Genomic DNA, 27,245 nt, shown 5'->3' with positions numbered 1-27,245 from the left:
TGAAGCAGCATTTACTACACAGAGCCGTTGTTCCAAGCTGCGCAAAACATGCGCAAAATATGATCGTGGTTTGGCGCAGCTTGTCTGTGAACAACGGCTCTGTGTAGTTAATGCTGCTAGTTAATGAAAGCACGCACGTGTAGAGATTTACCGCTGATTACAGAACCGGCTTTACTGACGAGATGCACATTAAATATCGTGCGATATTTATCGTGCAGCCCTAACTTATACTCTTATATAATGAAAAGCTTTCAGTTTTAGTCTAAAAAAGGGCTGGTAGTGAATCTATTTGAGGTCTAACAAAAATCCTAGGTATTGCCTAATAATAATACTTAATGTTATTATTAAAAAATATTAATACAACTTTTCTATAGTGCCTTTAAAAGTTGCATCTCAAAGTTTGGAGATTGAGGACTTGTCCTGGAAACAAGCCTGTTATTTGGCTTGTTTAATACTTTGAGCATTTAAGTGATTTAAAGGTACTTCTATAATTTAGTGAGTAATGCCACAAATGTAATGACTAAAATAATGCATACAAAAAATTACAAATGTTTTTAAATTTCAGAACAGGGGTCATGCATGCATGATGAAGTGTATTTTTTATGGTTACCATATTTATAGCACCACCTGGTTTTCACATGCATTTGCAGAATCGGTCCTTTCACAGTATTAAGGTTTGAGAAAATTTGACATTTTGTTCAAAAACCTTTTTACTAAATTGAATAATAAAGCTATATGCAGGAATTATGCCTTTGCCATAACTGTTAATTATGCTGGGAATTCAGTGATTAACTTTTTTGACCAAAAATTTTTTCCTGCACTAAATTTGGCAAATATTCTTAAACAAAAAAGTTACGTAAGTCTTTTTATGTTTGTAATTGTTATTGTGCCACCAAGTAGCCAAACACTGAAATGTACTGTTTTGTTTGCATAGTTATACTTAATAACTATATACTTATAGTTATACAATTTTTTATTATTATTTATTTTTTTTATATCTCATTGCAATCAAGAATTAAGAAAGCCATTACGTAAAAGTATCCTGACATTTTGAATGGATTTGATGATGCTAAATTACAGTTGATCATAATTTTGATAATAGGATGATAAGATCCATCGGTGTAAACAGCCTAAAACTAGTTCACAAAACAAATACTGTGGATTATTCCTGGATGGAAGTGAAATCAGAGCGATAGATTGTGTTTGCCTCGATGCTACGATACCAGTTATGTAAGACATTCGAGTCTGAATCTTACTGCTGAGGAGTTTTGTTTTAGTTATAGTTTGCTGTTTTTTTTTTTTGTCCTCTTGTTCCCCAAAGACCAGATTTTCTGGGCCAAAGACATCATATTCTTGGTGAATGAGCATGATTTGATCGGTATGCAGGCCTGGCTGGAAGGCTACCACCACACTAACATCACAGGTGTGTACAGGTGAAGCATGCTGCTTTATTGGGGAATCAGAAAATTAAAAAATTACCTAATGACCCAATTTCATAATTGCACTCACTCTGTCTATTTTCTAGAATAAATTGCCGGTTCCGTCTGTGGTTATGCTTTAGCTTCTCACTTTTATTCAGGAATGGAGTACTCGCCGCTGCAGGGTCGCGCAGGGTCAATCCAAGCTGCCCTCTCATTGGAGCTCAGCAGTGATGTCATTACCAGCCTGGACCTGATTTTAGAAGGACTTAACGGTCAGCTGCCCAACCTGGACCTAGCCAACCTCTTCTATGCCTTCTGTCAGAAGTTAGGAGTCTTGTGCACCATTCAGGGAAAGGTAGACCTGCCATACAAAATAAAACAATCTAACATTGCATTGCCATTGCATTATTTACATTTTAATAGTGATTTTTAGCTTGCTATGCATCTAAGGTACATTTTAAGCCGATCATTTCTCACTAAAATTAGCATACAGTATACCTATTTTCTATGATAATAATAGCTCACCCTCCACTTGTCCCAAACCTGTGAGTTTCTTCTTCAAAAAATAAGATATTTTGAAGAATGTTGGTAACCAAAAAGTTGACGGTAGCCATTGACTTCCGTGGTTTTGAAAAAAAAAAAACGTCAAACTGTTTGGTTAACAGACATTCTTCAAAATATCTTCTTTTGTGTTCAACAGAAGAAAGAAACTCAGGTTTGGAACAACTTGAGGGTGAGTAAATGTGACCTGTGCTGGCAAAATGAGTCACAATGAGCAAATTTTGATTTGTGTGGTTTGTTGGAATCGGACGAAAAATGACTGAGCTGCACCCGTTTGATGCCGATAGAGTCAGCAAAGTCAATTTTACAAAAAAAAAAAGAGAGAAAGTTTTCTGAAGGTTCCAAAGCAAAATCACAGAGCAACGTTGCATCTTTTCCTCCACTTCTTTTCTTAATAATAATTACTATATTAATAATCACAATATAGCTATTTTTTTTATTTTATCTTTGTTATTAAAAATAAGAACAGATGAAAAAAAATTTGTAGAACAAATATAAGAAACAAATTATGCATCACCTTTTTCATTTTACATCTAAACAAAAGCATTCAAGTAAGAAAAACAAATAATCAAATGTAAAAATCCATTTTGTCTGTTAATTGCAAACAAATTGATTATTAAAACTACAAAAGCAGTTCAATCAAGAGCAGCAAGTGATTCCCTCTTTTCTTTTATTGTTAGATTAACATTAATGAGGCGGTCGATATTAAGAGCTACTGTAATGCACGGATCTAATATAATGTTACACATCAGATGTTTTTCCCCAACAGTTCCCCGAACGTTCACTTAAGACGTAACAGATTATGTTTGCGTGAATACTTAAATACTGTAATTCTGTGTATATGTGTGTATTTATCGGGATCGGATGATAGTCAGCGAGAGAAAAGGTACTCCTCTCAGAAAACGTACTAATAAAGGTAATTAAAGATCTAAAATGATTATTTGGAGCATTGGGATCGCTAGACGAGGGCTTAATGAACTAATTTTTGTGTAAACCACAAAATCGACTAAAATAGACATTTTTCACTTTTTTTTTGCCTGTAGCTCAAAAATTAGCCCGTGCGCATTCACACTCATTTTGCCAGCACGGGTCACAAATGATGACCGAATTTTAATTTTTGGGTGAACTGTCGATTTAAAGGGATAGTTCACCCAAAAATGAAAATGTGATGTTTATCTGCTTACCCCCAGGGCATCCAAGATGTAGGTGACTTTGTTTCTTCAGTAGAACACAAATGAATATTTTTAACTCAAACCGTTGCAGTCTGTCAGTCTTATAATGGAAGTGAATGGGAATCACGGATGATTGCAGTCTGTCAGTCTTATAATGGAAGTGAATGGGAATCACGGATCGCAGACTTATAAGTGCATTACCGCCACCTATCTCTCAAATGGACCATTGACACTCCTAATTGAGATTGTAGATAGTGTCAATGGTCCACTTGGGAGATAGGTAGCGGTAATGCACTTATAAGTCTGTGATCCGCAGTAAAGCAAGAAGAAGACGCGTCATGCGCCGGCTGAAGAAGACGCGAATGCGCTCAGGACGTGCTCAGGACAGTTCGGACATTGTAGTAAATCAGGGGTAAAAAACGATATAAATACTGTTCAGTTTCTTGCACAGACCGATCGTTTCGTGTCTTTACACATCAATGTATCGTCACGAGCCGCAGGGTTTTATTTGGTTTTGTGTATGTTTTTTTTGACTCTCAAAGCCGTGATTTCCATCAACTTCCATTATATGATTGACAGACTGCAACGGTTTGAGTTAAAAATCTCCGTTTGTGTTCTACTGAAGAAACAAAGTCACCTACATCTTGGATGCCCTGGGGGTAAGCAGATAAACATCAAATCTTCATTTTAGGGTGAACTATCCCTTTAAGTCATCACAAGCTAGCTTTGATGTAACAATCAGAATTACTGAAATGTGTAGTATAAAATTCATGGCAATTAATTCACACGGTGGGTTTTGTTTAACCAATTAGCCTATTAAATGTAAACATTAAAAACTAGCAAACTGATCCCAAACCAGTCCAAATTTGGTCCACATGTCTAACCAAATTTGACCCGCTTAATCAGAAGCAAATCTGCCCAATCTGGCAACACTGTTTCCACTGGAATTGGCTAGTGTGAGACTGGTGTTACATCTCAGCATTGTTGTTGCTTGTGTCGTAGCTCCAGAGGAATGACTGGGACACGGCTGAGGGCTACACTCACGCGGCTCAGACCATGATGCTGATGGTGTTGAAACAAGCTTGCGGACGGTCCTGGGGAGATCACGGCCTCTTCCTCCGCTATCACATCGAAGCCGCTTCTATTCGAGGCATCAACGGTTTCAGACACTACAAGATGGACGTGGCCACCATTGGCAGGTTGGTTTTGTATTACACAAGAAATCATCTGTGAGCCATTACCAGTCAAACACTTTCTGATCTTTGAATTCAGCCCTTCTCCTCTAACCGTTGTTTGACAGGTTGCTGGAGGGAATGGTCCGTAAGCTCAACAATCTCCTGGAGCGTCTTCACCAGTCGTATTTCTTCTACCTCTTGCCTTCTCTCTCTCGGTTTGTCTCCATTGGCTACTATATGCCGGCGTTTGGCCTCCTGGCTGTCATCTTACTGCTTCGAGTATCCTTTCCAGGACTGGATCACTTCACATTTTTTAATGCAAGAAAAAAGATGAAGTCAAAATCTAATTTAAAAACAATCAAGATTTTCCACTTTTTTTAAAGACTAAGTGCACAAGGAAGACAAGAAACTAATAAACAGAACTAATACAAATAAATGGGACTTGGGAGTATTGATGAACGAGTCATTGAAATCAAATATACAGTTAAAAAAAACGGTATATTTCTCTATTAGAAACCGTTCAGGATTATCTATATTGAGCTCAAGTCAGTGTTGTATTTTTAATTATTTTGCATTAAAAAATATGCAGTCACATTTACTATTTGGAAAATTTTTCTGGGAAAAATCCAGTGATTTTAATAGGAATCCAGTCGACTGGGAATATTGCATGAGAGCAAATTTCTCCACATAGATTTCGCAGTGGGTTTAAGTTGGTCATGGAGATTCACTGCACTCGAAAGAGACTTCTGTGTGTGAGCTGTGCTTCATATATTGCTGCTTTTTTGCCTTAAGGCTGTAGATCGATCCATGCATGTTTATAAATTGTTGAGGTGTAATTAATGACTTTTTTCTGAACAAAAAACCCCTGGGACATGCAGTATTTCATAATATAACACTACCAGACTCGGCTAATGTGTTTGTTAGAATCCTTAATGTGGCTGCAGGCGCTGGATCTCTGGGTTAATCTGGGAGCACCTGCTCTGGAAGCAGTGGATGGAGTTACTGAAGCAGAGCAAGTGAGTCTTGTGTTATTTAAATGTACGCCAAGTACACCTAAAGAAATTGGTATTTGATAAATGTTTTAAACGGGAGAGTGGGATCAGTTGTTGCACGCTTTGCTTAGGTTGTCTTCAAGGCAGTACAAGTAAAACTACACCTGATTCTCTTTCAGGATGTCTGTAATCAAGTAAAATTGCATGAAAGCATCTGTATCTTGGTCTGCATTACATCATTTGTACATATTAGATATGCTGTGCTTCTGAAATGTTGCCAAGAGCTGAAACCGTAAATAAATAAAGGTTATGGCATTAATAGCAAATGATAGATTGAACTGGAAACCCACTGCAAAATCAAACAGAGGTCTTGCTCCGTTTTGCTAAGAAATGCACACTTTATGATCCGATCAGTTCTTGATGAATACATTTCTGTCTATTTTTTTTTCGTTCTCATTCTGTTTCACTGTAAAATGTCACGTTATGGAAGTAAAATTGTTTAACCCTTGTGTTGTGCTGGAAATCCTTAACCTGATTCGGTCAAATTATATTTTCACCAAATCATAGATTCAATCTTTTTGTTAACTTTTCTTCAGGTTAGCACAGGTTCTGTATTTCATTGTAAGCGATCGATCGTAGGCCTCATTGATCTGAACTCATGCACCTCAGGTTTTTAGTGAACATTGCCACAATTTATCCACACACAATGCTTTTTTCACTCAAAAACTGAGATGCATAAACTCCGATCTATGAGGTCTACAATCAATCGGTTACAAATGAAATACAAAACCTGTGCAAATTGGAAAAAAATCCTAAAAATGATACAAATTCTGAAACTGTAGTGTGAGCAAAGCCAGTACGTTTCAGTCCAGTGCAATGACATTAAATAGCATTTTTGGGAAAAAGAAAATAATCGCCGAGTCAGAATGACTGAAACACAACATGAGGGTTAACTCTCTTTATTGTAATTAAAACAAATGAAGAGATATAATTAACACATTTGATTCAGTGATGGAAGCTCATTGCAGCTGTTCCTGCATAACATTTGTGAGCCTGGAGCACAAAAGCAGTCTTAAGTCGCTGGGGTATATTTGTAGCAATAGCCAAAAATACATTGTATGGGTCAAAATGATTGATTTTTCTTTTATGCCAAAAATCATTAGGATATTAAGTAAAGATCATGTCCCATGAAGATATTTAGTAAATCTCCTACTGTAAATATATCAAAACGTAATTTTTGATTAGTAATATGCATTGCTAAGAACTTAATTTGGACAACTTTAAAGATGATTTTCTCAGTATTTTGAGTTTTTTGCACCCTCATATTCCAGATTTTCAAATAGTTGTGTCTCGTCCAAATATTGTCCGATCCTAACAAACCATACATCAATGGAAAGCTTATTTATTCAGCTTTCAGGTGATTTATAAATCCCAATTTTGGAAAATTGACCCTTATGACTGGTTTTGTGATCCATGGTCACATTTGTTTCTCTGTTTCTCTGCAGCCGTCTGGTCCGGGCGTGTTGACCGTGTTGACCCCAGTGGTGATCAGTCACCTGACAGGTGTGGCGCTGTATCTGCTTCCTGTTCATCTGCAGGAAATGGCTGTGGAGCACTTCCCGGTGTCTGAAACCGAAGCTGTGGTGCTCACTGCTGTAGCCATCTACACCGCAGGCCTAGCCCTGCCGCACAACACACAGCGGTACACACAGAAACTCATCTGAACGCAATCTGTATGGTGTCAGATGTTTATTCGCCCACGTGAATCATGTGTCTGTGACAGGTTGCTGTCTGGAGAGGGCACAGAGCAGGGCTGGAAAGTGCTGAAACTTACGGCTTTGCTCTATCTAGCTGTGCTGTTGGGCTGCACAGCCCTCATTAACTTCTCTCTGGGATTCGTCTTAGCCGTTACACTGGTGCCGATCACCGCCAGCATGACGCCGCACATGCCCAAGTAAGCACACTTCAACAAATAATCCTTTGTCAAGCATGCTCTGAACATAATCAGAGTCAATTTTGGTGAAAATCTGAAAATTTATTGCATCACAAAATAAGCAAATCTTTTTATTGAAATCGAGAGACCCACTGGCCATTATAATTTTTTTTATATATATATTTTTTGGCCAAAATATTTTGAAATTGGACATTGCTTTACCATGAAAATGGTGGGTTTAGTGGGTTCATCCCCCTAGTGGACGGTGTCAGGTATCCTATTACAAAATTTACTACACGATTTTATAATCAAATCTTTTCCCAACCTTGACAAAACGTATAGTTGGAAAGGTCTGACATTCAAGGTTCCATATTTGGTGATTGTTTTTTTTTTTTGATAGAAGTGATATTGTGACCGATACTGATTTGTTGCAGAAGAATGCATAATTTTTGGGTATTTTTTGTTTTTGGTATAACACCTAAACTAAATCTCATAGGAACCTCCATTTTTGTGATATCAACTTCAAATTTGGAACATAACTTGTGTAGACATATGGCTTTGATTTAAAGGGATAGTTCACCCAAAAATGAAAATATACTCACCCTTAAGCCATCCTAGGTGTATACGACTTTCTTCTTTCAGACGAATACAATTGGAGTTATATTAAAAAATATCCTTGCTCTTCCAAGCTTTATAATGCCAGCTACACCTACGTCATCCGCAGGAATGAACGCTTGTACGACAGTTAGCGGAAGCTAGAGATTACGGTTTATAAAGCTTTAAATATGGATGTTTTTCTTACAAATACGCATCGATTCGCTTCAGGAGGCCTTTACTCACCCCCCGGAGCCATGTGAGACACTTTTTATTATTGATGGATGGATGCACTTTATTGGACTTCTTTTGGACTATTAAAAAAAAAAAAACACCCATTCACTGCCATTATAAAGCTTGGAAGATCCAGGACAATTTACAATTACTCCGATTGGATTCGTCTGAAAGAAGAAAGTCATATACACCTAGGATTCCAAAATGTTTTGTAAAATATTTATTTTAAACAAAATATAAAATGTTTAGCACAGTAAATTTTCTTTACAATAAATTTAAACTTCTATAACTTTTTTTTACACTTTCATTTTTTTTTTCACTTCCACTTCAGCATTCAATTATCTGCTGGGTGTCTTCTTTAAAAACAGATTCAGGTCTGATTCCAAAGCAATCATAAATTCAAAAAGGGGGTTAAGTATTAATAATTTGTGAGAAACCGTCTCGGTGCTATTACTGTAGGACAAAGTGTTATTGATTGCATGTGACTCATATGAACACAAAGTGTTTCTGTCACACAGTCTGAGTGCAGTACTCATGTTACATGTTGATTTGATTGCTGCTTCAGTTTGTGGTCAGTGATATCACAGTGTGAAATTGTGTCTGTGGTCTCATATTTAGATGAGCCTCTAATCTCGTGTCTCTTGCTGTGTGTTTGGTCTCTCTGTTAGAGCTCTGAGCGCTCTGGCCATGGTGCTGCTCAGTCCTGCCTTCACCATCCTCTACTGCGTCTTCATCTACCAGGAGCTCATCGAAGCGCCTGTCAGCGTCGGCGAGGGCTGGATGCTCTTCCTCTCGGTCATCTCGCAGGGCATTCTTGATCACGCTCTCTACGGATCACTCGTATATCCACTCTTAGCCCTTTTCATTTATCCCTGCTGGCTAATGTTCTGGAACATTCTTTTCTGGAGTTAACCGTTCTCAAATGTCTCGAGTAGCTTCCGATGGAGCTGTTTTTAAAAGAATGCCAATCATGAAGATTTATTGTCCATCTGTGGGCTTTATCTGCTGTTAGGGGTTGGCGTTGGGAAGATCTAGGACGATGTCAGGCCCAAAGAAAGGTCAGATAAAAAGGATTTAATGGTGTGGCTTCAGAGTACTTTAATCCAAGTGTTTGAGTTTTGGGGAAGGGGTTTGCATGAAGACACATGTAGGACAGAAATAATGAATTATTACAAGAAAGCAGAAATGTTCAAATTCAATATTGTTACCAGATGTGTGGACATAATGGTTCATTTTTTACCTTATTATAGTTTGCGCAGTTTGGCATTTTGAACTCTGGGGTTACTGGAAGCTTATATTTAATATGGTTTTATATTCGTAATTGTACAAAATGATTGTTTGTTAACTCAACTGAAATCACAAAAGGCAGAAACGAGAAGAACACTCGACCTTAAAGAGCAAGTTTCCAAGACTTTGATGCATTATTCAGTTTGTTTCAGGCAACACTGTATTCATATGCCCTGATGAATTATGCACATAGGTCTTTGATTATTAAATGTGAATAAAATATAAAAGTTTCCCCATTACTGCTGCTTATGTGTGTGCATTTATATTAAAAATCAAGCTTTCCCACATCTCAAGAGTTAATAAATTAATAATATTAATAAAACCTTAAGATTATGAAAACAACCATTTGAATACTAATACAAAATAAATTAATAACGTCCAAATGGTACGAGTACGAGTACAGGAGACCAGTATCGGGCCCGATACCGATACCAGTATCGGTATCGGTGCATCCCTAATATATAGTATAGTATAGTACTATACTATAGTATACCATGTATGTGTGTGTAGGTCATAAACAAGGACTGTGTTATGAGATGTAAGGGAAAAATATTTCTAATTAATCGGGATCAATAAAAACTATTTGGATCAAGTAACTGATTTGGGGGATTCTTTATAGACTTGTTCTCAGAGGTCAGACCAACACTCATCCAGCAAATATTCGTAATTGTACAAAATGATTGTTTGTTAACTCAACTGAAATCACAAAAGGCAGAAACGAGAAGAACACTCGACCTTAAAGAGCAAGTTTCCAAGACTTTGATGCATTATTCAGTTTGTTTCAGGCAACACTGTATTCATATGCCCTGATGAATTATGCACATAGGTCTTTGATTATTAAATGTGAATAAAATATAAAAGTTTCCCCATTACTGCTGCTTATGTGTGTGCATTTATATTAAAAATCAAGCTTTCCCACATCTCAAGAGTTAATAAATTAATAATATTAATAAAACCTTAAGATTATGAAAACAACCATTTGAATACTAATACAAAATAAATTAATAACGTCCAAATGTAATGTTATATTACTATATATAGTATAGTATAGTACTATACTATAGTATACCATGTATGTGTGTGTAGGTCATAAACAAGGACTGTCTGTGTTATGAGATGTAAGGGAAAAATATTTCTAATTAATCGGGATCAATAAAAACTATTTGGATCAAGTAACTGATTTGGGGGATTCTTTATAGACTTGTTATCAGAGGTCAGACCAACACTCATCCAGCAAATATTTAGTGAGAACGTCTATAGTCCATCGAGGGAGATTTCTCTTTTGGCCATATATAATACCCTAATACTGATCCGGCAAAACATTTAAACTATTCTAACAAACACACACGCACACACACACATAGTTTAGACGAGAGTTAACGCTGAAGCAGAGTAAAGCATAAAGTTATGACTATTTGAAATTTTGCGCTCTGGCTTGTGGTCCTTTCTGATTCCATTTCTTCTTTCCAACTCTATACTATACGAAATAAAGCTTAAAAAATTACTTAATATCCTAATGATTTTTGGCATAAAAGAAAAATGTATAATTTTGACCCATACGATGTATTGTTGGCTATTGCTACAAATATACCCCAGCGACTTAAGACTGCTTTTGTGCTCCAGGGTCACATATGTAACCTTGGTTCCCCAAATAAGGAACGTATTCTACTTGTTTTCTCGAATAGAAGCAAGTCTAGCGTGAGGTGATCATTCTCAACACGTGTAAATACATACGAGAGCTCAGATTAAGCCACAGAAACAGCTCCCGTGGTATAACACGTTTTAAACACTCACATGCAAATTCAAGCTGTCACAGATGAAATGTGAGTTTAAACGCACTAGGAAATATATGTGTATGCCTTACTTTGAAGCTGATAATAATGACATGATGGGATGATAATCTTGCTGTAAACTAGTTTTCAGGGCATAACATTTTTTTTTTCTTCTGATGAACACAAAGGAAGACATTTTGAAGAATGTGTAACCAAACAGTTTCTTGTCTACTATGTAAGTCACTGGGGACTGTTTGGTTATCAACATTCTTCAAAATATCTTCTTTTGGAACGACTTTGAAGGTTGAGTGAATGATAACATAACTCATTTTTTGGTTGAACTATCCCTTTAAGTGTTGACATTTCCACAGTAGTTATTCAAAAACGATGCACGCTTCTCACATGCTGTTCTTTTTCAATTAATGAACCGTTAAACATGCATGAAGAAACTCGAGATAAAAAAACGCCACTGGGTTAACAATTTCAATTATGAGAAGCCAGTGGAATTACAAGCAAGCATACAAGAAATAAATAAAAATGCATTTTGACTTGCCACCTTTAATAGATATGGATTTGATAGACACAATATGTTATAATAGGCTGTATCATAGTTTTTTTTTTTCTTTTCTTGAATGTTATGTTTTTGTCCAATCTCTCATAAACGCTGTTTTAAGAGGTACTCATGCAGAAGTGTTCTTTGGCAATGCTATGCTTGTTTAGTTTGGCTGTGCTGCTACAACAAACATTCTTCACAGTTAATACAAATCCGTTCAGGAATGTCATAAAAACAGGAAGCTGCAGCAACAAAACCCTTTATACTTGTGTGACCTACAAAACGTACGAAATAAAATAAGCAGCACTGGCTTAAAAAGGGCATAAAAATAGGTTTGGTGCATATATGAGACTTTTTTGAGGCCAAACAATGTGCTGGTTGTGCTGCAATAATATGCCTGTATTACACCGCATCTCTTCATCAAAGAGCATTTGGAGACAAAACATAGTGGTTTATTTTGTTAGACTATTTTAACATTTACATTTTACTACCACAGATTTGACAGACTTTTGTTAGCGTTAAATATAGAAAGAGAATACACTGACTTTAGTCATGGAATCCATTTTTTCACTGTATATATATATACAAATATATACAGTAGTCAGCATTTGAAGTGGATCAAAACCTTTCATCAAAGTTGTCCTAAAACCTAAAACCAAAATGATTTCTTGTTTTAGGACAACTTTAATGAACTTTTTTGATCCTCTTCAAATGTTGACTACTGTATATATATATATATGTGTGTGTGTGTGTGTGTGTGTGAGAGAGAGAGTGTGTGTGTGTGTGTGTGTGTGTGTGTGTGTGTGTGTGTGTGTGTGTGTGTGTGTGAGAGAGTGTGTGTGTGTGTCTGTATATATGTATTTATTTATTTTTTTTACTGTTTATTTACAATGTCTTTTTTTTTTACTCTCCTAATAGATTTTAAACTGATGTGGAAATATTCTAAAACTTGGTTACAAGTGTGCATTGTTATGAAAACTGCTGCATATGAATTTCAGTGTTATTATTGGCTGAATAAGGTCTTTGTTGGGGGTTTTGTCAGCTGATTTATGTTTCTTATGTTGTACAATCACATTTTGTGCACCTGATTGCATCAGCTTTCAGCTGGTTGGAAATCTCAAATCCTATTTGAAGGAATGGTTATTGTAGCTGGCATCTCCGGCTCCTGTACAATGGGCTTGTTGTTTAGTAAATGCTGCCATTGGCTGTAACAGGAGTCAAAGTTAGTCAGAGTAAACCTGTGCAAGAGTATAAAACCCCATAAACTCAGGGCTCTGCTGACGACCCGAGAAGAGCAAGCCGAGTCACAGACGCAACTGTCCCAGCAGAGATCATGGTTAGCCGGTAAGTGACTTTCTTTTTATTCTCAAGCTTTGACATATCTGGATGAACAGTATATTTTTGATTTATGCTGTCCTGTTTATGTCATTGGAAACATGTATGTAGTGAGTGATGTTGTAAAATGGCAAAATCTGTGCATTGATTATCTCAGATTTTCCATCCTTTGTATTTGAAAATTTAATTAAAGATTTTTTTCCTTCGCTTTTCAGTTTTGAACACCCTGCTGGAGGCTATAAGAAAATCTTTGAGACTGTGGAGGAGCTGAACGAACCTCTTCCAGCAACCGTCACGGGTATTTTCTTCTGTTTTCATGACTTTTTTGCCATATTCATTGAAAATATTATGGGAAAAAAATGACGTTCCTTTGTAAATGTATTTTAATATTATATAAATTCTTCTTGTTTTTTTATTATTATTTTTTTTTTTTACATTTATTTGTAACGGTGCACCTGCATTTTTTTCTAGATGTGCACTTGTTTTCTAGATTTTCAGTAGTATTCAATAGTACATTTCTGGAATCAGCTTGAGTTGCATTTAAACTGGAGCTGCTCATATGTACTAATCATCATTCTCCAGTGTATGGATAATCATAGTTCTGAAGAAAAACACTTGTGCATGATGTGCGTTGTTTGTAGGCCGCATCCCCTCGTTTATTAAAGGCAGTCTGCTCCGTCTGGGTCCCGGTTTGTTTGAGGTCGGATCGGAGCCCTTCTACCATCTTTTCGATGGCCAGGCCCTCATGCACAAGTTTGATTTCAGCAACGGACAGGTCACGTATTTCCGCAAGTACGTCAAATAATCTTCACGTTATTGTGTTGTTTCCTGCGCCAGTTACCTCTTTAAAAGAATACAATGCAAAACCTATCAGTGTTATTTTTGTATCATTGAGATATTATTATAGTTTTTATTAATGTTTTGAATCAGTTTTTTTATTCATTTCAAGTTTTAGTAATTTGATTTAATAATCAAATAATCGTTTTGTTATTGTGCTGCTCTCATCAGTGTTATTTTTATCATTGAGATACTATTATATTTTTGAATCAGGTTTTTATTTATTTAAATTGTACTTAAAGTTTTAGTAAATTTGTTTAATAATCAAATAATCTTTCAGTTATTGTGTTGTTTCCTGCTCCAGTTAACTCTTTAAAAGAAAATAATGCAAACGTATCGGTGCTATTTTAGTATCATTGTGATACTATTATATTTTTATTAATACTTTGTATCATTATTTTTCAATTCTAATTTTAGTTAAAGTTTTAGTAATGTTGTTTAATAATCTGTGTGTATTGTGTTGTTTCCTGCTCTATTCAACTCTTTAAAAGAAAATAATACAAAACGTATCAGTGTTATTTTAGTATCAATGAGATACTATTATAGTTTTTATTAATATTTTGAATGTTTTTTTTTTTTCATTTTCATTTTAGTTAAAGTTTTAGTTATTTTGTTGTGTTTTTGCTATTTTTATAGTTTAGTTTTTAGTAGTTTAGTAGTATACAGTGTGTATTCAAAATATAAATCTTTTCTAACAATATAAATCTTTGCTATCGATTCTTAACAATGTAACACATCCTCGCTGAATAAAAGTTGTAATTTCTTTATATATGTATTTTTATTTTTTTTTGTACTGAATTAAAATGAGAAATGTTGCCTTGTAACTAGTTGGAAGAAAGTTTTTTTTAATATTTTAATTAATTCGTTATTTTAGTTTTTTAGTTTCAGTTTTAGTTAACTATAATAACTCTGGCATTTTTTCCCCGCAGGTTTGTCAAAACAGATGCTTACGTTCGCGCTATGACCGAGAAACGAGAGGTGATTACTGAGTTTGGAACCTGTGCTTATCCAGATCCCTGCAAGAACATCTTCTCCAGGTTTGATTATTAATTACTGTAACTCACAGAACTCAAACCTTTGGCATGCATGGCACAATGCTCATGGGTTCGCTGCGTCAGCATTTTTTGTCATTTTTGTCAGGTTCTTCACATATTTCAAAGGCGTTGAGGTGACGGATAACTGCCTGGTGAACGTTTACCCCATCGGAGAGGATTTTTATGCTGTCACTGAGACTAATTACATCACCAAAGTCAATGTGGAAACCTTGGAAACCTTGAAAAAGGTAAGACAAAGATGATTTAAATATCATGTAGACCTTTCCAGCATTTAAGAAATATTACTTCATCACTTCAAAAGGTTGACATGTGTGACTATGTGAACATAAATGGAGTAACGGCTCATCCGCACATCGAGAAAGACGGCACGGTCTACAACATCGGAAACTGCATGGGGAAGGGAGCCTCGCTGGCCTACAATATCGTCCGAATCCCACCTAAACAGAAAGGTAAGTGTTCTTAACGAATGCTGGTTGAATGATAACTAATGCTCACTATACTCGTTTGGTTAAAATCTTTCAGACAAATCGGACCCCATTGAGAAATCCAAAGTGGTTGTGCAATTCCCAAGTGCGGAGCGGTTCAAGCCATCCTACGTGCACAGGTAAGATTAAGGATTATTAGAGTCGTTTTTACAAGAAAACACTATCTGCTGTCTCTTTCTGCTTCAACGTTTCATGTTTAATTCAATGCATGTTTCTTTGCCATTATTGGTGAAATTTACAAGCAATGCCTACACTAATTTTTTTTTTTTTTTCAGTGTAATAGTGATTAAAAACAATTAAATTAATGATCGATTCACTGATTGCAAATATGAATTAATTTTTTTTTGAATTTTAGAATGTTTGGAATTACATCAAAAGAATCGATTTTGATGTAATTCCAATTTATTCGAGTGAATAGTAACAGTTTATTTTATTAATTTTTTTTATTGAATGTAGATATAACAGAAGACTGTAGAAAAACAAAAGAATTACGCCAGAGACAAACATATGGAGAAACATACAATGTGTTACGCAGCAATACTCCCAAGCCTTCTAATACATGCGAGAAGAAAACGTTTGTATGAACAAATAATAATAACAGTAGTAGTAGTGGTAATAATAATAGTAATAATAATATATTATGCAGATCCAGTATGTACACATTGCTATTATTGATGATAATAAAAATAAAAATATATGTAAAGAAAAAGGAGAAAGGAATATTTTCCCAATTTGAATATATGTAAAATTCGAAGTATAGTAACTAACTTTTTACGAATTATTTTGTAATTTTTGTATTTTGTATTTTGTATTAACTACAGTTAAGTGAGTGTTACTTTGGAGTCCCCTACTGTTAAGTGAGTGTTACTTTGGAGCCCCCTACAGTTAAGTGAGTGTTACGTGTTCACTACTGTGTGTGTGCACTCGGATGGGTCGCCACACGTCACGTCACTTAATTTTCTTTCACAATAGTACTGTTTTTACTTTCCTTTTTTACATTTTTTTGTACTTTTTTAATATATTGCATATGGATACATGCATTGTTTTAACATATTATTTCTCAAAAAAACAAAAAAAAAAAAAAAAGCCCTACTTATTTTCTTGCAAAAAAAGTGTCTTTATAATCTTCATTATCTTAATCTTTATTATCATTACTTTTATTTTCTTTTTTATTGAAAGTAAACATAAAAGAAGACAGTAGAAAAACAAATGAGTTACACCAAAACCAGAGACAAACATATGGACAAACATACAATGTGTTATGCAGCAATACTCCCAAGCCTTCTAATACATGCGAGAAGAAAACGTTTGTATGAACAAATAATAATAACAGTAGTAGTAGTGGTAATAATAATAGTAATAATAATATATTATGCAGATCCAGTATGTACACATTGCTATTATTGATGATAATAAAAATAAAAATATATAGAAAGAAAAAGGAGAAAGGAATATTTTCCCAATTTGAATATATGTAAAATTCGAAGTATAGTAACTAACTTTTTACGAATTATTTTGTTACCATTGCTGTCACCACCGCCGTCTTGAGAATATAGCTTATACCAAAAAAAAAAAAATAATAATAATAATTTTTTGTTTTTTGTATATAATAACAGTTTAAATAAAATGTAGATACAGTACTTTTGCCAAAGAAACTTTATTGTGTAGCTCATATAAGTAAGTATGGGATAATGGTCATTATCACAAAATATACCTGTGTGTTGCTCTGATATGCACAACATTTAATTTGGCTTCATTTGGGATTTTTTCCATTGGTGGAGAAAGAATGTTGGAAAAATAGCATCTAAAACATAAGTTACTCAGTATTTCCTTCTTGTTGACGGAAGGTCTGTGTTTTATTGTAGAATAGGCAATATTTGGAGCCCATTTGTACTGAAAGAGTTGATAAATCATATGTCTAATATGTCTTTCCCTTCCTAGTTTTGGCATGACAGAAAACTACTTTGTCTTCGTTGAGACGCCTGTTAAAATCCACCTGCTGAAGTTCCTGAGCGCCTGGAGTATCCGAGGATCCAACTATATGGACTGCTTTGAATCTGACGAGGAGAAAGGCGTACGTTCCTGTTTCTTTATCACTTGATAATACATGACTTACAGAACCTAAGATATGCTGTGTTCATTTAAACAGACCTGGATACACATTGCGAGGAAGCATCCAGGAGAGTACATTGACTATAAATTCAGAACCGCTGCGATGGGTCTTTTCCATCACATCAACTGCTACGAGGACTCGGGCTTCATTGTTGTTGACCTGTGTGCCTGGAAAGGGTAAGTACTGTACGACACAATGATTAAAGCAACTACATACAGTGGATAGCGTATACGGTGAGCCGATTTCTGAAATTCAAACCAGGCATGTTTCGTAGCTCAGGTGAAATCTCACTTGTGGCTTGGTTTATTTTGTAGCTGTTGTGCATTGCATCTACTACTATTATTATTAATAATTATAATGATGTTTGTGTTCAAGCTGAATATAGTTTTAATACAGTTCACACTATGAAAAATAGTAACTATTGCAAATAGCAAACCGAAAAGAAGACAGTAGAAAAACAAATGAGTTACACCAAAACCAGAGACAAACATATGGACAAACATACAATGTGTTATGCAGCAATACTCCCAAGCCTTCTAATACATGCGAGAAGAAAACGTTTGTATGAACAAATAATAATAACAGTAGTAGTAGTGGTAATAATAATAGTAATAATAATATATTATGCAGATCCAGTATGTACACATTGCTATTATTGATGATAATAAAAATAAAAATATATGTAAAGAAAAAGGAGAAAGGAATATTTTCCCAATTTGAATATATGTAAAATTCGAAGTATAGTAACTAACTTTTTACGAATTATTTTGTTACCATTGCTGTCACCACCGCCGTCTTGAGAATATAGCTTATACCAAAAAAAAAAAAATAATAATAATAATTTTTTGTTTTTTGTATATAATAACAGTTTAAATAAAATGTAGATACAGTACTTTTGCCAAAGAAACTTTATTGTGTAGCTCATATAAGTAAGTATGGGATAATGGTCATTATCACAAAATATACCTGTGTGTTGCTCTGATATGCACAACATTTAATTTGGCTTCATTTGGGATTTTTTCCATTGGTGGAGAAAGAATGTTGGAAAAATAGCATCTAAAACATAAGTTACTCAGTATTTCCTTCTTGTTGACGGAAGGTCTGTGTTTTATTGTAGAATAGGCAATATTTGGAGCCCATTTGTACTGAAAGAGTTGATAAATCATATGTCTAATATGTTTTTCCCTTCCTAGTTTTGGCATGACAGAAAACTACTTTGTCTTCGTTGAGACGCCTGTTAAAATCCACCTGCTGAAGTTCCTGAGCGCCTGGAGTATCCGAGGATCCAACTATATGGACTGCTTTGAATCTGACGAGGAGAAAGGCGTACGTTCCTGTTTCTTTATCACTTGATAATACATGACTTACAGAACCTAAGATATGCTGTGTTCATTTAAACAGACCTGGATACACATTGCGAGGAAGCATCCAGGAGAGTACATTGACTATAAATTCAGAACCGCTGCGATGGGTCTTTTCCATCACATCAACTGCTACGAGGACTCAGGCTTCATTGTTGTTGACCTGTGTGCCTGGAAAGGGTAAATCAAACACAATGGTTTACTTACATTAAAGCAACTCTATTTTATTTTATGTTAATTTTATTTAATTTTGTAATTTAATTTTTGTTTTGTTTTGTTTTGTTTTGCTTTTGCTTTTGCTTTTGCTTTGCTTTGCTTTGGAGCCCCCTACAGTTAAGTGAGTGTTACTTTGGAGCCCTCTACAGTTAAGTGAGTGTTACTTTGGAGCCCTCTACAGTTAAGTGAGTGTTACTTTGGAGCCCTCTACAGTTAAGTGAGTGTTACTTTGGAGCCCTCTACAGTTAAGTGAGTGTTACTTTGGAGCCCTCTACAGTTAAGTGAGTGTTACTTTGGAGCCCTCTACAGTTAAGTGAGTGTTACTTTGGAGCCCTCTACAGTTAAGTGAGTGTTACTTTGGAGCCCTCTACAGTTAAGTGAGTGTTACTTTGGAGCCCTCTACAGTTAAGTGAGTGTTACTTTGGAGCCCTCTACAGTTAAGTGAGTGTTACTTTGGAGCCCTCTACAGTTAAGTGAGTGTTACTTTGGAGCCCTCTACAGTTAAGTGAGTGTTACTTTGGAGCCCTCTACAGTTAAGTGAGTGTTACTTTGGAGCCCTCTACAGTTAAGTGAGTGTTACTTTGGAGCCCTCTACAGTTAAGTGAGTGTTACTTTGGAGCCCTCTACAGTTAAGTGAGTGTTACTTTGGAGCCCTCTACAGTTAAGTGAGTGTTACTTTGGAGCCCTCTACAGTTAAGTGAGTGTTACTTTGGAGCCCTCTACAGTTAAGTGAGTGTTACTTTGGAGCCCTCTACAGTTAAGTGAGTGTTACTTTGGAGCCCTCTACAGTTAAGTGAGTGTTACTTTGGAGCCCTCTACAGTTAAGTGAGTGTTACTTTGGAGCCCTCTACAGTTAAGTGAGTGTTACTTTGGAGCCCTCTACAGTTAAGTGAGTGTTACTTTGGAGCCCTCTACAGTTAAGTGAGTGTTACTTTGGAGCCCTCTACAGTTAAGTGAGTGTTACTTTGGAGCCCTCTACAGTTAAGTGAGTGTTACTTTGGAGCCCTCTACAGTTAAGTGAGTGTTACTTTGGAGCCCTCTACAGTTAAGTGAGTGTTACTTTGGAGCCCTCTACAGTTAAGTGAGTGTTACTTTGGAGCCCTCTACAGTTAAGTGAGTGTTACTTTGGAGCCCTCTACAGTTAAGTGAGTGTTACTTTGGAGCCCTCTACAGTTAAGTGAGTGTTACTTTGGAGCCCTCTACAGTTAAGTGAGTGTTACTTTGGAGCCCTCTACAGTTAAGTGAGTGTTACTTTGGAGCCCTCTACAGTTAAGTGAGTGTTACTTTGGAGCCCTCTACAGTTAAGTGAGTGTTACTTTGGAGCCCTCTACAGTTAAGTGAGTGTTACTTTGGAGCCCTCTACAGTTAAGTGAGTGTTACTTTGGAGCCCTCTACAGTTAAGTGAGTGTTACTTTGGAGCCCTCTACAGTTAAGTGAGTGTTACTTTGGAGCCCTCTACAGTTAAGTGAGTGTTACTTTGGAGCCCTCTACAGTTAAGTGAGTGTTACTTTGGAGCCCTCTACAGTTAAGTGAGTGTTACTTTGGAGCCCTCTACAGTTAAGTGAGTGTTACTTTGGAGCCCTCTACAGTTAAGTGAGTGTTACTTTGGAGCCCTCTACAGTTAAGTGAGTGTTACTTTGGAGCCCTCTACAGTTAAGTGAGTGTTACTTTGGAGCCCTCTACAGTTAAGTGAGTGTTACTTTGGAGCCCTCTACAGTTAAGTGAGTGTTACTTTGGAGCCCTCTACAGTTAAGTGAGTGTTACTTTGGAGCCCTCTACAGTTAAGTGAGTGTTACTTTGGAGCCCTCTACAGTTAAGTGAGTGTTACTTTGGAGCCCTCTACAGTTAAGTGAGTGTTACTTTGGAGCCCTCTACAGTTAAGTGAGTGTTACTTTGGAGCCCTCTACAGTTAAGTGAGTGTTACTTTGGAGCCCTCTACAGTTAAGTGAGTGTTACTTTGGAGCCCTCTACAGTTAAGTGAGTGTTACTTTGGAGCCCTCTACAGTTAAGTGAGTGTTACTTTGGAGCCCTCTACAGTTAAGTGAGTGTTACTTTGGAGCCCTCTACAGTTAAGTGAGTGTTACTTTGGAGCCCTCTACAGTTAAGTGAGTGTTACTTTGGAGCCCTCTACAGTTAAGTGAGTGTTACTTTGGAGCCCTCTACAGTTAAGTGAGTGTTACTTTGGAGCCCTCTACAGTTAAGTGAGTGTTACTTTGGAGCCCTCTACAGTTAAGTGAGTGTTACTTTGGAGCCCTCTACAGTTAAGTGAGTGTTACTTTGGAGCCCTCTACAGTTAAGTGAGTGTTACTTTGGAGCCCTCTACAGTTAAGTGAGTGTTACTTTGGAGCCCTCTACAGTTAAGTGAGTGTTACTTTGGAGTCCCCTACAGTTAAGTGAGTGTGACTTTGGAGCCCCCTTCCGTTAAGTGAGTGTTACTTTGGAGCCCCCTACAGTTAAGTGAGTGTAATTCATTGTCGTACTTAAAGTATATATAACGCAAGGTGACCAGATTTCTGAAATGGAAACCAGGAACATTTTCTAGTTCAGTGGTCAAAATATCATTAAAATCTCATTGTGATTATATACGAATTGAAAAACGAGGACAATATATTTTTGTATGTTTTTGTTTTTATATTCTCATGGGTTCCATTATAACTAATATTATAATTAATAATTATTTTAACGTTTTAACGTTATATTATATTAACGTTATATTAACGTTTGCAGTCAAACTGAACCTGGTTTTAACACAATTCACCAAAAATCACACTATGAAAAATAGTAAATAGCAACTATTGCAAATAGCAAACAGATCACAACAGTATTATAACAAACTTATGATTTCACAAATTCATTGTCGTACTTAAAGTATATATAACGCAAGGTGACCAGATTTCTGAAATGGAAACCAGGAACATTTTCTAGTTCAGTGGTCAAAATATCATTAAAATCTCTTTGTGATTATATACGAATTGAAAAACGAGGACAATATATTTTTGTATGTTTTTGTTTTTATATTCTCATGGGTTCCATTATAACTAATATTATAATTAATAATTATAATGACGTTTGCAGTCAAACTGAACCTGGTTTTAACACAATTCACCAAAAATCACACTATGAAAAATAGTAAATAGCAACTATTGCAAATAGCAAACAGATCACAACAGTATTATAACAAACTTATGATTTCACAAAAACAATAAATATGAGAACAATATGAGAAATAAAATTTTATTTTCTAACTGTATTTCACATTTCAGTTTTCACAAACTTTGAGTATACAGTAATTACAACTTTATACATGTTATTTATGCTTTTGGAAATGGACCTATGCTATACCTAGTCACATTTTGAGCACAAAGTATGTATTTTCTGCAAATGTAATTGTTTCATTTATTATTTTTTATATTATTCATTCATATCAGAGTTGTGGTGGAAAAGAAACAGAAGCCGTTTGCCTTAATATAAGTCAGAATGATTTCAAGGTTAAAATCGTACAAATAGTTTCAAAGCCAATTTGCAACTGTAATAACTTTTATCAGGAACATTTATTAAGCATGGGTTAATTTGCGCATTTATTATTATTGATCACCATGATTATCATTCACAATCAACAGCTGGTTCCTGGTGAGATTATTTTCATGATAAGGTATTATTTTTCCTCTTCAGCTTTGAATTTGTCTACAACTATCTGTGGTTAGCAAACCTCCGTGCAAACTGGGAAGAGGTGAAAAGAAATGCCATGATTGCCCCTCAGCCAGAAGTCAGGCGATACGTCCTTCCTCTGGATCCCTACAGGGTAAATAAAAAACACCTAGGAGTGATACTTTACCCATCTGGCTATATATATATATATATTTTTTTTTTTTTCTGGCCAAAATATATTTGAAATATATGCTAAATATATGTTGAAAACAGTCAGGCTCAATGAAATCTGTTTTTGAAATTGACAATATATGTAGCTTCAACTTTCATATAGCAAAATATATTTTAAAATGTGTTTCAGGGGCAAGGAAATTAATTTCCAGTCTTACAGTAGCCTACATTTAAGATGGAATAGCTTGTTTAGAGATAATGTTTTTTTTGTTTGTTTTTTGGAACATTGTAACGTATGTTCCTTGCTGATTTTATTACTTTGATGTTATTTGTTCACACGTGTTGTAGACAACAAATATAAGAATGCATTTTCTTGGACTGAAATATATGGAGTGCAAAATATATAATTAAATGTTTTTAAAAAATATTCATATTTTTAAAATATACAAAAAATCACCAAAAATATATTGGTAACAAATATATTGATGTAAATGGCCACACTTTATTTTAAGGTCCAATTCTCGCTATTAACAAACCATTAACTATGACTTTTGCCTCAATAAACTCCTAATTTGCTGCTTATTAATAGTTAGTAAGGTAGTTGTTAAGTTTGTGTATTGGGTAGGATTAGGGATGCAGAATATGGTCATGCAGAATATATGCTTTATAAGTAACAGCCAATATGTTAATAATAGGCATGCTAATAAGCAACTAGTTAATAGTGAGAATTGGTCCCTATACTAAAGTGTTACCATGGAAATATGTTTTGAAACAAATATTAGCTAAAATATGTTTGGGCCATTTTTTTTTTTTTTAAATGTATTTATTTAAAATATTTTGGATTTTTTTTTTTTTTGCTGTATGTAAAATCCCGATGCTTCAAGTCAAGTCACCTTTATTTATATAGCGCTTTTAACAATACAGATTGTGTCAAAGCAACTTTACAGTATTAAATAGGAACATATTGTGTCAATAATGCAAAATGACAATAGTAAACACTCAATTTTCAGTTAAAGGCAGTTCACCATTGAATTCAGTGATGTCATCATCCAGCTCAGTTCAGTTTAAATAGTATCTGTGCAATCAAGTCGACGATATCGCTGGATATTAAGTGTCCCCAAGATCGATCTTTAACACTGAGTTCTTATAGGAGGAGCAGGGCAAGAATCTGGTCTGCCTGCCGTACACCACAGCCACAGCCACAATGCGGGCTGATGGGACCATTTGGCTCGAGCCTGAGGTGCTTTTCTCCGGTCCACGACAAGGTACGACAAACTTTCTATTTATTTATTGTTATGACACCTTTTGTGTCATTGATACCTTTTGGTTTAAGATGCAGCTCAAATAAAGCTGGACGGAAAAACTCAAGGTGATGTTTTATGACTCGTTTCTATCATATGTTTTAAATCTCAAAGCATTCGAGTTTCCTCAGATCAACTACAAAATGAACAACGGAAAGAATTACACATACGCCTATGCGCTGGGTCTCAACCACTTTATCCCTGACAGGGTATGAATAATCACGTCATCTGGTCAGGATTTTATAACAAGTGTTAAAGGGATAGTTCACCTTCAGTTGCTGGTCCCCAGTTTTTTTCCATACTATGGAAGTCAATGGGTGACCAGCAACTGAAGGTGAACTATCCCTTTAAAGAATGTGTTTTTTAGGCTGTTTTTGATGATTTGTAGATTTGCAAGCTGAATGTGAAGACTAAGGAGACCTGGGTCTGGCAGGAGCCGGACTCGTACCCTTCAGAACCTCTGTTTGTGCAGCACCCTGATGGAGTGGATGAGGATGATGGTGGGTGACACTAGCCATAAATTTGCCAAATATTTGGTGTCTAGCTTGTATTTTGAGTTACACTTTATTTTGATGTTCCCCAACACACATTCAACTGCCTATAAGTAACTCTGCAACTACATATCAACTAGTATTTAGAGTATTAGTAGACTATCTACTTAATATCTGTCCTCAACACGCATTCAACTGAACGTCAACTTTGCAATGTCAACTAACCCTAACCTAACAGTCTACTGATACTCTGAGAGTTTGTTGACATGCAGTTGCAAAGGTACTTATAGTAGATTGTCTAATGTAACCTCTGTAATGCTTCACTGCTTAACAGGTGTCATAATGACGATTGTGGTGTCGCCTGGAGCCCAGAGACCTACATGTTGCCTGATCTTGAATGCTAAGGACCTGTCTGAGATTGCAAGAGCGGAAGTTGACATCATGTCTCCAGTCACCTTCCATGGAATGTATAAGCCATAGAGCGGCTGCTCCTACATGTATACACCATGACACTGTAAACTAATAATAAAACTATGGTATTGCACAGTTCTGATGTTCTTCATGCATTTGCAAAAACCAATTTAAATTCGGTCACACTTAATTTTACGGTCCAGTTCTCGCTATTAACAAACTATTGACTATGGAATTTGCCTCAATAAACTCCTAATTTGCTGTTTATTAATAGTAAGGTAGTTGTTAAGTTCAGGTATTGTAGGATTAAGGGATCTAAAATATGGTCATGCAGAATAAGGCATTAATATGTGCTTTATAAGTACTAATACACATAGCCAGTATGCTAGTAATATGCATGCAAATAAGCTACTAGTTAATAGTGAGAATTGGTCCTTAAACTAAAGTGTTACCCACTTATGTTGGTGCTGCATAAGTGGGTTATCTTAATTCATTTAGAAAAAAAACCAAACAAATCTAATTTATTTAAACTCATTAAATGTCTTGATGAATGCATTTGTCTTTCCTGGGTTGATATCCAGCAAAACAAAATTATATTGAAACATGAAGTTTGATCAGGAACTGTCATTGAAGTAAACAGAAATGTTTCAAGCATTCAAGAGTGCATTTCCATGCAACTTGCTGCTTCACCACCAAGGTATTAGTAGTTGTTAAGTTTAGGTATTGGGTAGGATTAGGGATGTAGAATATGGTCATGCAGAATATGTGCTTTATAAGTACTAATAAATAGCTGATATGTTTATAATAGGCATGCTAATAAGCAACTAGTTAATAGTGAGAATTTGTCCATAAAGTGTTACCTTAAATTATTTTGCCACCATTATAGACTTGAAGGAATAGTTCACTCCAAAATGAAAATTTGATGTTAATTTACTCATCCTCAGGCCATCCAAGATGTAGGTGACTTTTTTCTTCAGTAGAACAGTAAAGAAGATTTTTAGCTGAAACCGTGCTCCTAAACGGCAAGTTCATTCTTTAGAAATTTGCCCTCCGATCTTAGTCCTCTCGCAGGAGTGTAGGGATGGAGTGAGTTTGTCAAATAAGAAGGTGCTTGATTAATGGTTTGTAGACAAGTAGCAAGATTTTAAACTCGATTCTATAGTGAATCGGCAGCCAATGTAAAAATCTCAAAAGGGGAGTGACATGATCAAATTGTTACATCGCTTCAGAAATCTAGCTGCTGCATTTTGAACTACTTGTAGCTGAGAGATTTGGGTCTTTGACATGCTGTAATAGAGGAAGTTGCAATAATACAGCCGAGATGTAAGGAATTGAGAGGCTCAAGGTCAAGTTGATTACTTGCCCTGGAGTCTGAGAAAATGTTTGGAAAGCCATGATTTGACACCATCAAGACACGCTGATAGGGTATTAAGGGCACACTTATTTTTCCTAGTCACAGGCAAGTAAAATTGCATATCATCGGCGTAACAGTGAAAGGAAATACCATGTTTCCTAAAAATAGACCCCAGAGGAAGTAGATCAAGAGAGAAAAGGGCAGGTACTAAAACAGAACCCTGAGGCACACCGCAGGTTTAATTGCCTAAAGATGAGATAAAGCTTCCTATTTTGATAGAACATCTTCTTTAGCTTCCACTCTCTGCACAAACGTTTGGATATGTGCCTAATAGCACACATTTTTAGGTTAAACGTTTAAACTAACATTGTGATATGCTTGAAGTGTTTTATATCTATAGATTTTATTTTTGGCAAGTCGTGATGATTTGAGAAATATAACCACTTTGTCATTAAAAACAAAACTGAACTATTTTAATGGCTGCAACAGCAGTTGTGTAATGGGGAAGCGAGAGAGAGAAAAAAGACACAGGCTCCAGTCGGGACTTGGGCCGAGAATTCTGATAAGCTGTCGGACAAGGGCCGGGCTAGGGCCTAGATTTGAGGCCCGTGCTGGGCTCTAGTGCACATAGTACAGCAGCACAATAACGTTATGTCAGGGTAATGTCTTTAAACTCCAATCAAGGAAATATCATACCTTATTATGTTGTCGTCTTCTTAAAGATTGTCAGAAGTTACGCTTGAAACATTTTGCGCGAAAAATGATGAAAACAT

General features: G+C 35.8%; 2 protein-coding genes across 3 annotated transcripts in view; both read left to right on the top strand.

Moving 5' to 3' along the window:
• LOC107708599 (glycosylphosphatidylinositol anchor attachment 1 protein) overlaps window positions 1–9,600 on the top strand; it is a 15,329-nt gene extending 5,729 nt beyond the window's left edge. Inside the window, exons 7-14 of the mRNA XM_016512868.1 lie at window positions 1,322–1,423; window positions 1,580–1,776; window positions 4,157–4,353; window positions 4,455–4,608; window positions 5,274–5,345; window positions 6,827–7,023; window positions 7,105–7,275; window positions 8,751–9,600. Coding sequence (XP_016368354.1) covers window positions 1,322–1,423; window positions 1,580–1,776; window positions 4,157–4,353; window positions 4,455–4,608; window positions 5,274–5,345; window positions 6,827–7,023; window positions 7,105–7,275; window positions 8,751–8,994 — 1,334 coding nt within the window. The 3' untranslated portion in view covers window positions 8,995–9,600. The remainder of the gene's footprint in view (window positions 1–1,321; window positions 1,424–1,579; window positions 1,777–4,156; window positions 4,354–4,454; window positions 4,609–5,273; window positions 5,346–6,826; window positions 7,024–7,104; window positions 7,276–8,750) is intronic.
• Window positions 9,601–12,921: 3,321 nt separating this feature from the next.
• On the top strand, window positions 12,922–25,251 carry LOC107708597 (retinoid isomerohydrolase-like). 2 transcript variants are annotated; one of them, XM_016512866.1, is made up of 14 exons: window positions 12,922–13,038; window positions 13,245–13,327; window positions 13,671–13,821; window positions 14,796–14,903; window positions 15,007–15,148; window positions 15,223–15,370; window positions 15,444–15,525; window positions 17,348–17,480; window positions 17,556–17,695; window positions 22,769–22,898; window positions 24,066–24,180; window positions 24,331–24,425; window positions 24,605–24,716; window positions 25,042–25,251. In XM_016512866.1, the coding sequence occupies exons 1-14, from the start codon at window positions 13,028–13,030 to the stop codon at window positions 25,185–25,187; spliced, it is 1,596 nt and encodes a 531-aa protein (XP_016368352.1). In that variant the 5' UTR covers window positions 12,922–13,027; the 3' UTR covers window positions 25,188–25,251. The 2 variants fall into 2 exon arrangements, with proteins under 2 accessions (XP_016368352.1, XP_016368353.1); XM_016512867.1 differs by lacking the exons at window positions 17,348–17,480; window positions 17,556–17,695.
• The last annotated feature ends 1,994 nt before the right edge of the window (window positions 25,252–27,245 follow it).

The sequence above is a fragment of the Sinocyclocheilus rhinocerous genome, unplaced genomic scaffold (genome assembly GCF_001515625.1).
Source record: "Sinocyclocheilus rhinocerous isolate Xijiao unplaced genomic scaffold, SAMN03320098_v1.1 scaffold25, whole genome shotgun sequence".
NCBI classification, from domain to species: Eukaryota; Metazoa; Chordata; class Actinopteri; order Cypriniformes; family Cyprinidae; genus Sinocyclocheilus; species Sinocyclocheilus rhinocerous.
The sequence above is the reverse complement of the archived record's forward strand: the minus strand, read 5'-3'. Positions and strand labels throughout refer to the sequence as shown.

Excerpts from the sequence above, each read along its gene's own strand:
- LOC107708597 (XM_016512866.1), top strand. Across the intron at positions 15,149-15,222 it reads CCTTGGAAACCTTGAAAAAG|GTTGACATGTGTGACTATGT; the intron begins GTAAGACAAAGA and ends TCACTTCAAAAG. Across the intron at positions 24,426-24,604 it reads ACCACTTTATCCCTGACAGG|ATTTGCAAGCTGAATGTGAA; the intron begins GTATGAATAATC and ends GATGATTTGTAG.